At 37.0% G+C, this 14,812-nt stretch overlaps 2 protein-coding genes across 6 annotated transcripts in view; one reads left to right on the forward strand and one right to left on the reverse strand.

Annotated features, from left to right (window-relative positions):
- The first annotated feature begins 1,261 nt into the window (after positions 1–1,261).
- Positions 1,262–7,478, forward strand: si:ch73-344o19.1 (uncharacterized). 5 transcript variants are annotated; one of them, XR_008301586.1, is made up of 7 exons: positions 1,263–1,584; positions 2,567–2,743; positions 3,874–4,032; positions 5,049–5,303; positions 5,466–5,553; positions 5,861–6,427; positions 6,695–6,825. XR_008301586.1 is itself a non-coding variant. In XM_026937211.3 (6 exons), exons 1-6 carry the CDS (start codon positions 1,521–1,523, stop codon positions 6,843–6,845), a joined length of 894 nt encoding a protein of 297 aa, XP_026793012.1. In that variant the 5' UTR covers positions 1,266–1,520; the 3' UTR covers positions 6,846–7,478. The 5 variants fall into 5 exon arrangements, 3 of the variants coding, with proteins under 3 accessions (XP_053089101.1, XP_026793012.1, XP_026793013.2); XR_008301585.1 differs by having other exon boundaries at positions 1,267–1,584; positions 5,393–5,553; XM_026937211.3 differs by lacking the exon at positions 5,861–6,427 and having other exon boundaries at positions 1,266–1,584; positions 6,695–7,478.
- A 267-nt stretch (positions 7,479–7,745) lies between these two features.
- The window catches only part of LOC113540626 (meiotic recombination protein REC8 homolog), a 10,339-nt gene continuing 3,272 nt past the window's right edge, over positions 7,746–14,812 (reverse strand). The window contains exons 9-18 of the mRNA XM_034303988.2: positions 14,431–14,596; positions 14,163–14,343; positions 13,033–13,173; positions 12,666–12,735; positions 11,540–11,697; positions 9,962–10,010; positions 9,726–9,792; positions 9,532–9,627; positions 8,849–8,949; positions 7,746–8,675 (exon numbers count right to left, since the gene is read on the reverse strand). Coding sequence (XP_034159879.2) covers positions 8,572–8,675; positions 8,849–8,949; positions 9,532–9,627; positions 9,726–9,792; positions 9,962–10,010; positions 11,540–11,697; positions 12,666–12,735; positions 13,033–13,173; positions 14,163–14,343; positions 14,431–14,596 — 1,133 coding nt within the window. The 3' untranslated portion in view covers positions 7,746–8,571. The remainder of the gene's footprint in view (positions 8,676–8,848; positions 8,950–9,531; positions 9,628–9,725; positions 9,793–9,961; positions 10,011–11,539; positions 11,698–12,665; positions 12,736–13,032; positions 13,174–14,162; positions 14,344–14,430; positions 14,597–14,812) is intronic.

Genomic DNA, 14,812 nt, shown 5'->3' on the forward strand with positions numbered 1-14,812 from the left:
TACAGTGTTTCTACTTTGTAGTGGAAATTACGTACTTACTTACTTCCTTAGTATATTAGTTCGTAATTAATATTTGAGGTTTGCATAGTCTCATATGACTATTTTTTTGGAGATGAGCTCTCAGGAGCATTTCTACTGCTTAACCTACAGGAGCCTGAGGCCTATCCCAGGGAACTCGGGGCCAAAGGCGAAGGCGGGGATCAAACCCCCCAACCCCAGAGCTGCGAGGCAAACATGCTAATCACTAAGCCACTCGCCTCAGCTAGTTAGTGTTCTACAAGATGGCATTGACCTTGGCAATGGTATTAGCAAGAAAGTTGATCCTTTGGAAGCGAATCTGTTTGAGCAGAGTTCACAGACGAGGATGTGAGAGAGAGCTGGACAGACTAAAGGACTAAAGCGCCGCTGCATCGTTCTCTTTCAAAATTATACTCAAAGAAGATTAACATGTTTGAAATCATACACTATATTGCCACATCTGACCATCACACCCATATGTGCTTGTTGAACATCCCATTCCAGATGTACAGTAGTCCCCTGTCTTTGCTGTTATAATAAACTCCACTCTTCTGCGAAGTCTTTCCACTAGATTTTGGAGCGTGGCTGTGTGGATTTGTGTTCATTCAGCTACAAGAGCGTTAGTGAGATCAGGCTCTGATGTTGGGACGTCGAGGAGGTCTGGGGTGCAGTCAGTGTTCCAGTTCATCCCAAAGGTGTTCAGTGGGGTTGAGGTCAGGGCTCTGTGCAGGACACTCGAGTTCTTCCACTCCAACCTTCACACACCATGTCTTCATGGAGCTCGCTTTGTGCACAGGGGCATTGTCATGCTGGAACAGAGTTTGGGCCTCAGTGAAGGGAAACTGTAATTCTACAGCATACAAAGACACTCTAGACAACAGTTTGGGGGAAGAACCACATATGGGTGTGACGTTCAGGTGTCCACATGCTTTAGTCCGTATACTGCAGTATCCATCAAATCGTAAATAAGACATATCTAGCGTACATACGTATATGATGTGGGTTGAAATACGTAAGCAATAGGGTGAATTTTAAATCTCATCATCAAAAGTGCTAGGATTGTAGACATGAAAAATCACATTCACTACAAAGGCTTATTGTGTAAGACAGATGAATAATAGGCCTAGTGTGTAGTGTGTTCGCCTATAAGTCGATGTCGGACTCACCCTGTCTCTCTCTCTCTCTGTCTCTCTCTCTCTCACACACACACACACACACACACACACACACAACCACACACACACACCCCTTCATTCCAACACACACGTGGGTGTGTGGTCTGACATCTGAGTGTGCTCAGTGGTATTACTGATCGCACATCACCTGGCTCGCGCTTGTGTGTGTATGTCTGTATATGTGTGTGTGTGTGTCTGTTATAAGGGAGGTGATAAAGCCACATACACACACATGAGGATATTTATAGGGATGATATTCAAAGAAGTGTAACAACGCAGAGAAGATCAGAAATTCAGCAAAATATATCCATCTGTTTGGTGTGAATTATGGATGCACTTGTGTGTGTGGTGTGGAGTGTAGCACTCCTGACACACACACCGAGTCTCAAAGGTAAGAGCCTTCACACTGTTATTAGCAGTAATAATAATAATAATAATAATAATAATTATTATTATTATTATTGATTTAGTTGTTGTTGTTGTTGTTGTTTATTAGTAGTATAGATGCCCAGGATTTAAAAATTTCAAGAAATTTTTTTCTGTATGAGGAATATTATCTCCTCTTTAAACTATAAAGACTATAAATGTCAGTGATGTATGAAAAGATATAAAAATCTGCAAAAAATAATGTACCAGAATTTGTTGGCTCAGTGCTAAAAACCTATTAAATGCCCAGAGCTTCTGTATCTGTCTACATATAATTCATCTATTCATCCTTCTATCCGTCTGTCTGTGGTTTGTTTTTATGCCTCACTAATCAAGGTTCAGAACTGTTAATGAGCTCCCGCAAGTGAGAACTGGTACTAGCACTTTGATTTGAAATCCATACCTCACGCTTCAGTTTTTCCGTAATAATGAACACAGCCTAGCGCTGAATATTTCTCAGTCTGGTCTACAACCTTGTGCTTTTTTATTTATTTATGCTTTTACTTGGACAAAGATTTGTGTCTCATTTCATTACTCTCATGAATTAAAAGTTTCAACTTAAAAAAATTCAAATATCAATGGGAACATGCCTCAGTTACATTTCGTTCATAAGAATTTCTTGGGGTTCCAATAATTGTGAGACAAAAATGTGTATTATTTATTTATTTATTTCCTTTATTATGATTTCTCTCATATTTTAAGCTAATTAACCACAAAGGCACCTTTACATAGCCTTTTCACCCATCTTTACCAGGGGGTGCCAATAATTCTGGCCTGTATATTATTCCTCTTTTACAAACACATCTGGTTTGTTGGTCCCTCTACACTTCTGTAGCAGTTAAAGGTCATGACTGCTTTGTACTCACACATCCAAAGCCCCTTACTTGAACCTGGACTACTAGCAGATCTCCTTCACACTATATATTTTTTCATTGTTCTCCCTCAAGCTGAGTCCTCCGCATCCGTTCCAGCCTCGACCACCGTGTCTCTAAATGAAGCCATTGACCTCTTTGTGACCTCAAAGATCACTGACCCCAAAGAACCCATTAGGACGGACATCTCTCGTCCCCCACCTCCACCACAACATATCAGCAGCACTAGCACAGAACGAGACAGAGCACAAGGTGAGATAAAAATAATTCTAATAACCTTTAATCATAACTCCATGGGTTATGATATCAGGGCAATGTATTCCAAGTCAAGAGCCAAAGTTTGTGCCCCCCGATTGGGGTGCTAAACCACCCCAGTTCTCTCGGACGTTAGCATGACAGCTTAGACAGTTGCACCACTCTGGAGCATAATTCAATTCAATTTCATATAGATCCCTAATAAGCAATCGAGAGGTGACACTGATGAGGACAAACTTTTTCAGACAGCGTGAGGAGTCAGACTCAAAAGGGAACCCATGACACAGTCCTGGGATGAGCAGCAGGACAGTCTTTATGATAACAGCAACAGTTCTTCGGTACAAATTTATAGTATCCAGTTGAGAGTATTTACTGAATTCTCAAGCCGAGACGTGGCCAACACTTAAACTCTTAAAGTGTGTCAGAAGTGCAGAAGCACCGAGAATTATAGAAGTGAAGGAGTGAAGTGACGTCAAGACGAATCAGACAGGAACAGAAGGCGAGAAGAGCCACAGCAGTAGAAGTGTCTCAAGATCAGGCACTGGCACCACATCATGCAGCTCGATAATCTAATCTTTTGAATGACGTTCAAATATGTAGCACACTGAACAACCATTTAAAGACTTTTGCAGCTCAGTACCAGACACACCGCCTCCTAAGGGCTGACCCTTTGACCCAGGCTATGTCTTTAAATTTCTTTCTATTCCAATATAATTGTAAAATATTCAATATATTTTATCTTCAGCTTCTATATTAGCAATATAGACACTATTTATGGCATTAGAGCCCAAAAAGCTGTTCTGTCATTACTAGAGAAATGTCTGTGAAGTTACATATTGAAGTAATAACTGTTATTATTGTTACGCTTTTAGTAAAAATGTAAATTGTGCAAGAAAATAAGAGCCAATAAGAGCTATATGAGTGCTGGGAGCTCGGTAACATCTCAGGTTTGTAAATGCTGCAGGCTGGAAACAGGGCTATATTTAGCACTGATAAATGTGTCTCACTCTTGGTTTAGAGTCAAAGTGATGTAACAGGTTCTCGTCTTACAACACATGATGATGCTCTGAAATCATCTTGCTTTGCCGAATCACACAGGGACCTGTTTCCAATTTTGTTCTCTCTAGGTGCATCCACCGCCTCCCTTCTTACCTTGACTTCAATTTTGACCACAAATCATGCAAACACAAAGATCACCGACACTGAAGAGCCCAACACAGAGACTACCATCGGGACAGGCATCATTCAGCCAGCAGAAAGCATCATGTCAACAAATGCAACAGAAGGTATAATTCTTTTAATCATCAGTCACAGGAAAAGTTGAAAAGTCCTCTTTTCTGTTCAGAAACTGAGTTTTCATTGGTATATTCTCTAATCGTCCCCATGTTGATGAATGACTGGGAGTTTAGCCTCTGTGTCACCTAATATTTATACACCATTGAAACAGGAAGTCATGGATCACTGTTTAAGACATAGGTGAACAGAAAAAAGTAAAATTATAATGTGAGGTTAGAGTGCATATAGCGAGTGCATAACCAAACTAATGAAGAGGTGAGACACAGAACAGGTGAACACATTAGAATAAGAAACCAATGACAGGATTGGGGTGGAGACAGGACTATAAAATAAACAAAAGCACATGCAGTGAACATAAAATGAAACAACATAAGAGTTGAAATCACACTCAGAAATGCATAACTGTATATATGGTTATGTACTCGCTATGTGCACTATATACATATATATATATATATATATATATATATATATATATATATATATATATATATATATGGCAGTGTATACATTTTTCTAAGGGTGCCACGTGACACATGTAGGGGTTTTTCTACTAAACTCACTCCACTTAAGGCTTAGATTTCTATTTTAAAGAATCCTCCAAGACTTGCATACATTACAGCTAAAATCATATGAGTCATATAAAATTATCAGACTGCAGTTGGTCAGAAAAGTAAGTGATTTTAAGTGTCAAACAGTACAGATCCCAAATCCCAAATATGGTAAAAAAAAAAAAAAAAATCTAGCTACGCTCTCATTTTGGTCTGGTTCTCTTTGCAAAAGATATTCTATCTCAGTGGGATTCTTTTGGCAAAATAAACGTAACGGTGCATTTTCCCAAGCCCTCATTCTTATTGTTTTCTATGTTTTCCATGATTGGAGAACATTGTATCTCTTCATTGTGTCTCCCACAGTTTCATCATAGTTTCTTTCCCATCTCCTAATCATATTCAAAACTCATTCCTTGTTCCAAATCTGTTCTCTTTTCTCCTCCATTTGGCTCTAGGTTCTTTAGATATCACTCCATCCCTCATTCTACTGAGGAGCACCACCATTACACCAGGATCATCCATCCCTTCATCTACCAATCTCAGTGAAGAACAAAACTCTTCTCAATCCACCACCTCTGAGACGATTCCAACAGTATCTTTAATTCCACCTTCTATTCCAGCTTCTACTCTGAAAGACTTGATTACTGGATCTGCTTCATTAGGGAAAGAGAACCAGGATTGGCCATCAGAACTAGATGTGGGAGATGAAGGTATGTGGAGTCATAATCCAGATGTTGTAGTCGAGTATTCCCTATTGCATGCATCACACTCCATGCTGTTTGCATTTCCACCAATTCAGACTCAGACAAATTGCCTTCTCCTTCTCCATTGGATCCTTTGCTTGCTGGCCTGATCTCCATCTTCATCATTAGCACTGCTCTGCTCTCCATCATACTCTTCCTCAAATTTTGCCAACAAAGCGGCCATCCTGAATTCCACAGACTGCAAGACCTTCCCATGGTGAGCCTCCATTACAATGGTTTTTCACCACTTATAGCAGTCCAGTTAGTTGCTAAGCACATGTAGTAAATCAAGTTAAAGATGATTAGAGAAGATGTTCTCTAAGGTTTACATTTACAGAATTTGGCTGAAGTTCTTATACAGCAGTGCTTTATAGCCTCACACTAGTACAAATAGACCAAGATTTAAGAATACTCAGGAGGAGAGGAGTTACTGTGGGAACTAGTACAGGTATAAAAACAGTACATGTCTAGATTTTCTGGGTGTTTATTAAAGAGGTGATTCTTCACACTTTGTTTCAAGACAGTCATGAGAAGTTAATTCCTCCATCTTGGTGCCAGTACAGAGAAGAGACTTGATGTGTCCTTGTATCTTGAGGGATAGGGGGTCAAGTCAAGTCGGGTTTGTGGATGGATGATTTGATGAGTATCTTCAGGAAGGATGGGCCAGATTTGTGTTTATGGCTTTGTAGACAAACATTGTTTTTTTTTAAATCTGATGCCAGCAACTACGGGAAGCCAATGGAGGGAATACAGCAATAGGATAATTTGGGAGAACTTGGCGAGGTTGAAAACAAGGCATTCTGTATCAGTTGAAGAAGTCTGATGGTGCCTCAGGACATATCCTTCAGGAACGATTTATAGTACTCCCATCTCGAGACTGAACAAGCATCGAATGGCCCATATGGTGACAAATAACAAGCTCCTCCTTGATTTTCTCCTGAAGGAGAAACCTGCGAGTCTTGTTAGCAACAAAAGCAGATAATAATGGCTGTTTTGAGCCACTGCAAGGTCTCTTGTGTTTTTGGATGATCTGGTCAAGGAGTTCTCTAGAGAGATGACATGATGAAGTTCTTCATCAGTTGTGCTGAATGGTAGGAAGTAGACATTGTTTAAAAATATTGGTAGTTTATTCATTTGCACTTTTATTATCCTAGGCAATAAATGTTAATGTGAAATTCACTGGTTCCATCTCAGATAAAATGTCTACTAATACATTGATCTATTATATAACAGGATTATGTGTCCTTCTATACCATGTTATTATTATTACTTCCAAATTAGCATTGCTTGTTAAGTATAGCTTTAATACTGGCTAGCAAAGCGACAGTTTTTACAGTCTTTGATATTATTTCCTACAGGACGATCTCTTGGAGGATACACCGTTGTCAAGATATTCATATTAAAGAGGCTCCTTCTCTATTGATGGATACTGTGGGGAACAACAGATGGGTTACAGTCCGCAAATGTAGACGTACAATTCTATACTACCATAATCAAAACACTAGCTGAGGAAATATCTTTTGGAAGAATGGTGCTCCATCCTTTCAATAGCCAATAAATATAGTTGCAGAGACTTGTAGAATCCATGCCAAGCTGCTTGTGGTGGTTTGACACTTTACTAAAATATGTGTTAAATCATGTAAATTATGATCATTTGGTTTGTTTGTTTTGTTTGTTCTCTTTAGATGTGAACAATAGATTAATCTAAGTCAGTCATTTCAACATCTCAGTAGCAAACAGTTTTATGTGCAAAGGTGGGGTGGTGTGTAACTAGTACTTTGTAAATAATATTAAATTAACTTTAGATGTAGCAGTGAATTGTGTTTTTTGAACAGTTTGAACAGTTTGTAATGTAACATATTGAAGTTTTTTCTGCTCTTTGTACGTATTACACTTTGTGCCATATATATTTATTATTGTACTATTTTGTGCGGGTGAATGTTCTAAAGAGTCACAGTAACACTTTACGGTTGCGTGCAAAAGTTTGCACCCCCATAGTTTTTTGAAACTGGAAAATGTACTTCAATTTTACATTTCATTACAAAAAAAAGTTGTCTTGGGGTTAATGTTTTTAACCTATTAATATATTAACAATTATGTACTCGTTTTTGTTACCTGTAAATAAAAGTAAATGAAGGAACATCTAAAAGCCTAACGTTAAATATATTGTTGGTATAAATGTGTTTTTTTTTTCATCACATGCTTTGTTGAGGTAAATGGCCAATGACGCAGTAGTTCAAATGAATGTCATGTAAAATAGAAAAGGTCATAAATGTTGATTTAAACTTTCAGAAATACCGTGATGCGTTGAAGTAGGATGTTACGAATGTCATGAATACACCCATCATATAAAGCGACTTAATGCAGTTTTGCTGGTGTTTGAATTTTACTGGTGTCATTTAGTAAACATTTTATTCATATGATTTATTTCTCAACTTTGGACAACCACAATAAAAATATTTAATACTCCACAGCCACAAAATGAACTAAAGTGCACACAAACTGAAGTTGTTTTAAATAATTTAATACTTCCAACAGAACAAAAAAGACATGTTCTTAACCCACATTGAGCTTACCGTATTTGTGCTGTTATAATAGATTTTATTGATAAATCAATAACAATCACATGTTGTTAAATAATTCACAAATACTAGAATGTCGATTTCAGAAATAATGTTGAAATGTTGTGAGTGTGTAGTTTTACACGGCAATCTTTACTTCACATTCCTTGACAAAACCAGACCATGTGACAAGGTTACTAATTGTATTTTATACAAATGTAATCGTAGCAATGCCAAGCTAACACTGAATGAGGCATCAGTACATCATAATAAAACTAAACCTAAAAAACACGAGCGCGTCACAGCACATGACTCATATTAACCTGTGAAATAACTTCATGAAATGTTAAAAACCAGAATAAAACACGGTATACAAATCTCATAATAAATCATTCAAATTATGATAACATTTCAAAAATTTAGCAACCAACATTCAATAAAAATTTTTTTAAAGTGATGAGACTCAATCATTAAGCAGAACTCGATTTCAATAAATAAATAAATAAATCCATTCAGGGTTAACGACATTTCATTATGTAAAACGTGTTCCGTTATATAAAAAGTCGATAATTCAACTTCATAGTGTTTAAAATGTGAATACAATTCTTCATGAACTTTAACAAACTGTTTCAACTCATTAAAAAAAAAAAAAAAGAATGAAAATGAAAAAGCAATCACGCCAGAGTCTCAATCACACGGGGCTGCTTTATCACCGAGATGATGATGTCACCGTACGGCTCGTCCTGTCGCACCGTGACCTCTTTCGTGTCGATCCGCTCTGATAACACACAGGATCAGTCAAAATTAACTACAATCATTAATCATCTTTTTAAATATGGTGTCACTGTGATTGACAGGAGAGAGAGAGAGAGAGAGAGAGACATAGAGAGAGAGAGAGAGAGAGAGAGAGAGAATGCTCTCTTAGACTCCTTGTGGAGTATCGTAAATTACCCAGCAGCCTCCAGAAAGCCTGAGCGATGGTTCTGCGCTTGACTCTAGGGGGCAGTAGGGAGTGAAACGTCGCTTCATCCTCACCAATAGCAGCCATTCGCCTGTGAAAACACAACACAGAACAGAGAACAAGTCACTGAATAAATAAAAACAAATAAAAACAAATAAAAACAAAACTACTCTTTTGGGAATTCAATCATACAGTTGACATGTCATTCGTTCCTTGCATATATTGAATAGAATCAATTAACAGGGTAACTAAACGAATTAAATCATCACAGAGACGCTAAAACCATTAAAGGCTCAAAGGCTCATTACAGAAAAGTTAGCGTTGTTTAAAATAATTTTTTTGTAGCTACCTAAATCTATCAAGGAAATAAAATCTGGCTACAAACACAAATATGGCTGACAATTAAAACAATAAAAATTATTTTAAATATGCAATAGCTTAATTTTCAATATTTCAAATTAAAATATATAATATTAAAGTGATTTTATTTATATTTTTAAAAATGTGTACTTTTTTATGTTTTCCCAATTTTGCTGTAAAATTAGAAATCTACAAAATGCATTAGTTTTAGAATTTAAATACATCTGCTTGTTATTTATTTACATAGCGCACTTTACACTTTTACGAAAAGGTAAAATTCTGGAATATTCCACTCTTGCACAATACACACTACCTGAGAGGATCAACATCCATCACGACATCCTCCAGTTCAGGGACTCTCTCCTCGGGAATGTCCTCCAAACCGCACACAGACACGGGAACAGGAGACCTACGGTCATAAAAATACACAGTAAAAACATCTGCATGTGCATTGGGGAGATGTGCAGCTGTGTACAGTGTGCTACATCACAATCTGTCGCTTCTCACCGTCGAGTCTCAGGAGTCTCCAAGGGCGAGATTTCTCTGTCTGTTACCTCCAACACCAGAGAAGAAACTGAAAATAGAAATATGGCTGAATACACAGCTCAGACACCAGCTGTGTGCAATGCCAAGGCAATGTTCAAATGGTGAACTGAAATAAAAACAGTTCTTGGTAATGGACTCAGACTTTTAGACCACACGTGTGTGTGTTCTGTTAAAGGGTGAAAATGCCAATATCTGACCTGGAGTATCATATCGTGAGATGCCTGACTCCACTATCTCTGTGGGAATCTGCAAAATTAAGGAGAAGAGCAAAATAACAGAAGTAGCACTTTTCCACAATAAAATATAAAATACTGCATGAAAGTCAGTGTAGACTTTCTGTCATTCTGTCACTATTCATCATTGACCTTCTGCATGTCTCCTCTTTTACGCATTTGGTTAAATCTAACAACAGTGAGACCAAAGACAACAATGGAAAAATAAATAACGAAAATAAAACTGACTGTAAAGCTAAAAATAGCACAACTTTCTGTAAAACTGAAAATATCATTAACTACTGACTATAAAACTAAAAGTAACACACTACTGGCTGTAACACTGAAAATAACACAATCTACTGTCTCTGAAACAGAAAGTAACACAAACTACTGACAGTCAAACTAAAACTAACACAAACTACTGACCATGAAACGGAAATGACCACAACCTACTGACCATGAAACTGAAATTACCACAAACTACTGACTCTAAGACTGAAATTACCACAAACTCCTGACTCTAAGACTGAAATTACCACAAACTACTGACTCTAAGACTGAAATTAACATAAATCACGTACTGTAAAACTAAAAAAACAAACAAACCACAAAGTACTGACACTAAAACTGAAAATAACACTACTAACTGTAATACTGAAAAAAAAACCCACAAAAAAACTACTGACTGATAGTGAAACTCAGTACTGTTTTGGCTTAATATTCATAAACAATGATGAAATCTTGTGTAATAACATTTGACAAAATTATGACAGCTGGTTTGTCTATGATGAAATAGTGACACAGAATAACTGAACATAACACACTACTGACTGTAATACTGAAAATAACACAAACTACTCACTATTAAACTGGAATTAACACAAACAACTTAAAACTGAAATTTCTGTAAAACTGAAAATACCATTAACTACTGACTGTAATACTGAAAATAACACAAAGTCCTAATGGTTAAACTGTAAGTAACACAAACTACTGACTCTAAAACTAAAACTAACACAAACTACTGACCATGAAACTGAAATTAATACAAACTACTGACTCTAAAACTGAAATGAATATAAATCACTTACTGTAAAACTAAAAAAATAACACAAGCTACTGACACTAAAACTGAAAATAACACTACTAACTGTAATACTGAAGAAAAAAAACAACAACTGAGGGTTAAATGGAAAGGAACACAAACTGTTGACTGTTAACTGAAAATAATACAACTGAACTAGAAATGACACAAACTACTGACTCTAAAACTGAAAGCAACACACTACTGACTGTAACACTGAAAATAACAAACTACTGACTGTTAAACTGGAAAGAACACAAAATTCTGAGTCTAAAACTGAAAGTAACACAAACTACTGACTGACAGTGAAACTCAAGACTGTTTTGGATTTATATTCTTTAAGAATGATTTAATCTTGTGTAATAAGATTTGACACAAAAAAATTAGTTAGTCTTTTGGTATATGATGAAATAGTAACAGTTTTTGGTAATGGACTCAGACGTTTGGAATCACCCCGTCTTTATAAACTCTCTGACCTCTCTGATCTCTCCCTCTTCTTGCTCCTCTCTTCCTCTCTCCCTCTCTCGTACGGCCTCCAGATCCTCCTCTTCAGGCTCCTTGCGGGGTTTGGATGGAGGGATGTGAGGGATGACTGCGCCCTGCTTCCACAACTCCAGAATATCAGCAGGAAGTTCTGAGTGAAGATGAGAAAAACTTTAGGGTTAGGAAAAATCATAGATTACAAGCCTCAAGATTAAAATCAATTACAGTAAAACTGAAAATGAGAACGCTGAAAGTAACACTGAACATGAAACGGAAACTACTGACAGTAGAACTGAAAAAAGAAAAACACTACAAAATACTGACAGTTCACCTCAAAGTACTGATAGTAAAACAGAAAAAGAAAAACCACAAAAAAATTACAGCGAAATTGAACATACAAGTAAAACTGAAGAGAAAAAAAAATGAATTACTAAAATTGGAATTGAAAGTACTGACAAAAAATAGACTAATTACTGACAGTGAAATGAAAAGAAATAATTGTAAAACTAAAGAATCCCACTAATTACTGATAGTATACATGTTTGAAAGTACTGACAGAAAAACTGAAAAATAAAAAAATCCAAAAACTACTGACAATGAAACTGAAAATACTGACAGTAAAACTGAAAAATCCCACAAACGACTCACAGTGGAACTGAAAATACTGACAATAAAACTGGAACGTAACATGAAACACTGACAATGATATTGATTGTAATGACAAAAACTGAAAGAACTTCCAAATTACTGACAGTGAAATTGAAATTACTGATAATAAACCTGAAAAATCTCATAAACTACCAACAGTGAAATTGAATCTTTTTACAGAAAAACAGCAAAACAAACTAATTAATGACAGTAAAATTGAAAGTACTGACTGCCAATAAAACTGAAGAAAAAACAACTACACCTACTGACTGAGATTTTGTAACTGACAGTAAAAACTGAAAAAAGACCCAGGAAATATGGACAGTGCAAGTGAAAGTACTGAGAATAAAACTAAAAAACTGTGAACTACTGACAGTGAAATTAAAAATAATACTGTAGTAGCTGCAGAAATTTACTTTTTCAGTGTCAGTAGTTTTAGTCTTAATTCAGTGTTGTTAGATGGTTACTCACTCATGCAGGAGTTACTGAGGAGTACTTTAGGATCGCTCACTTGAGAAGGTGCTCTGATCAGAACATCCGCCTGTGAGAGAAATCACAACAGAAACAGGTTCACGTTTTCATGTAGTATCTTTACACAAGGTAACCATGAACATGACATGGAAATGTGGGTGAAACCGACATGCAAGGGAATATTTTGGGTATAGAAATGTATGAAATTTACACAAATTTGTAAATCATTTATCTATCCTCTAATTCCAAGTCAGCTTGACCATGACAATCCACAGTATATGGTATGATTTTAGGCAGGAACCCACTTGCGGGTCTCACCTGCAGTGTTCAGTTTCCACAAACAGAGAGAAGAGTGTGTGTATCTTACTAAAGATTTGGTTTCAATGCTTGGAACATTAATCTGGGCTTGTAGTGCTTCCTGGGATATCTGTATGTCTTCATCCATAAAGACTAGCTGCCTCTTCCTCCTCCTTGGTCCCTCCACAGGAACCTCTGGGATTGGGATGAGCTGTGACAGAGAGGAACTACTGACAGTGAAAGCACATATAATACAAACTACTGACAGTGAAAGCACATATACTACAAACTACTGACCGTGAAAGCACATATACTACAAACTACTGACAGCGAAAGCACATATAATACAAACTACTGACAGTGAAAGCACATATAATACAAACTACTGACAGTGAAACCACATATACTATAAACTACTGACAGTGAAACCATATACAATACAAACTACTGCCAGTGAAACAACACATATTACTAACACTACTGACAGTGAAACCAGCAAAACTTCATTTAATACAAACTACAGACAGTGAAACTACATAAACTACTGACAGAGAAAATACATAACACAAACTACTGACAACAAAATCACATAAAACACAAACTACTGACAGTGAGACTACATATAATACAAACTACCGACAGTGAAACCACATAACACACACTACTGACAGTGAAAACACATAACACAAACTACTGACAACAAAATCACATAAAACACAAACTACTGACAGTGAGACTACATGTAATACAAACTATCGACAGTGAAACTACATATAATACAAACTACCGACAGTGAAAAATACATAACACAAACTACAGACAGTGAAAATACATAACACAAACTACTGACAACGAAACCACATATAATACAAACTACCGACAGTGAAACAACATATAATACAAACTACCGACAGTGAAAAATACATAACACAATCTACTGACAGTGAAAATACAAAACACAAACTACCGACAACGAAACCACATATAATACAAACTACTGACAGTGAAAACACATAACACAAACTACTGACAACGAAACCACATATAATACAAACTACTGACAACGATAACACATATAATACAAACTACTGACAACGAAACCACATATAATACAAACTACTAAGTTTACAGCCAGGAAGAATTTAGTACTTTCCACTGCCACAGTGTATAATTTGTACTCCAACACTTTATTTTACAAACCTCCTCCAGGCGGGGACTCTCTCTCCGCCGCTCCCTCCTCTCTGGGCTAGGCGGGGACGGTGGAATAGGGACGGGCTCCGGGGTCCTCTCTCTCTCAGCTGGCTCAGGCATCGCAGCGGGCAGCTCCACCTCCTCGGGCACAGACACAATGTCTCGGCTTGGTACTTCAGTGGGTTGAGCCCTGGATGTGGTTGAAGAATTAAATCTGACAAACTGGAACAAATGACTTTCCTCTTAAAGGCTGTTTTGGCTTTTTAAGTGGACGTACGGCTCCATGAGGAGGGTAGACACCGTCAGATCCCTCGTCCTCTCTATTTCTGCTGCTGCTCGTTCTCGCTCTCTCTCTACAAGCTCTTCTCTTTCTCTTTCTCTCTCTCTTTCTCTTCTCTCTCTCTCCCTTGCCTGTTCTGCCTCACGTTCTCTCTCCTCCTCACCTGGAAAAAAAGATGCCCTGACCTCTACCTGACCTCTACTGTCCTTTATTTCTTAATGTTGTTATTAAATAAATATTGTTGTGATTTGTGATTTTGTAAAATAGTAAGCAAAACAAGAATGACGTACAAGCTTACTTTTAAAATCACTTCATAAAATTTCATTTTCAACTGCATTTTGAGCTCATTTTTGGGAGTAAATTCTGGGTGTCAAATGAT

Source organism: Pangasianodon hypophthalmus, chromosome 4, assembly GCF_027358585.1.
Source record: "Pangasianodon hypophthalmus isolate fPanHyp1 chromosome 4, fPanHyp1.pri, whole genome shotgun sequence".
Classification (NCBI taxonomy): domain Eukaryota; kingdom Metazoa; phylum Chordata; class Actinopteri; order Siluriformes; family Pangasiidae; genus Pangasianodon; species Pangasianodon hypophthalmus.

What these genes read in the sequence shown, in the direction of transcription:
- si:ch73-344o19.1 (XM_026937211.3), top strand. Translation starts at nt 1,521, where the DNA reads ATGGATGCACTTGTGTGTGTGGTGTGGAGTGTAGCACTCCTGACACAC. An exon ending in AGAACGAGACAGAGCACAAG is followed by an intron (nt 2,744 to 3,873) that starts GTGAGATAAAAA and finishes TGTTCTCTCTAG; the next exon opens with GTGCATCCACCGCCTCCCTT. An exon ending in ACTAGATGTGGGAGATGAAG is followed by an intron (nt 5,304 to 5,465) that starts GTATGTGGAGTC and finishes CTTCATCATTAG; the next exon opens with CACTGCTCTGCTCTCCATCA.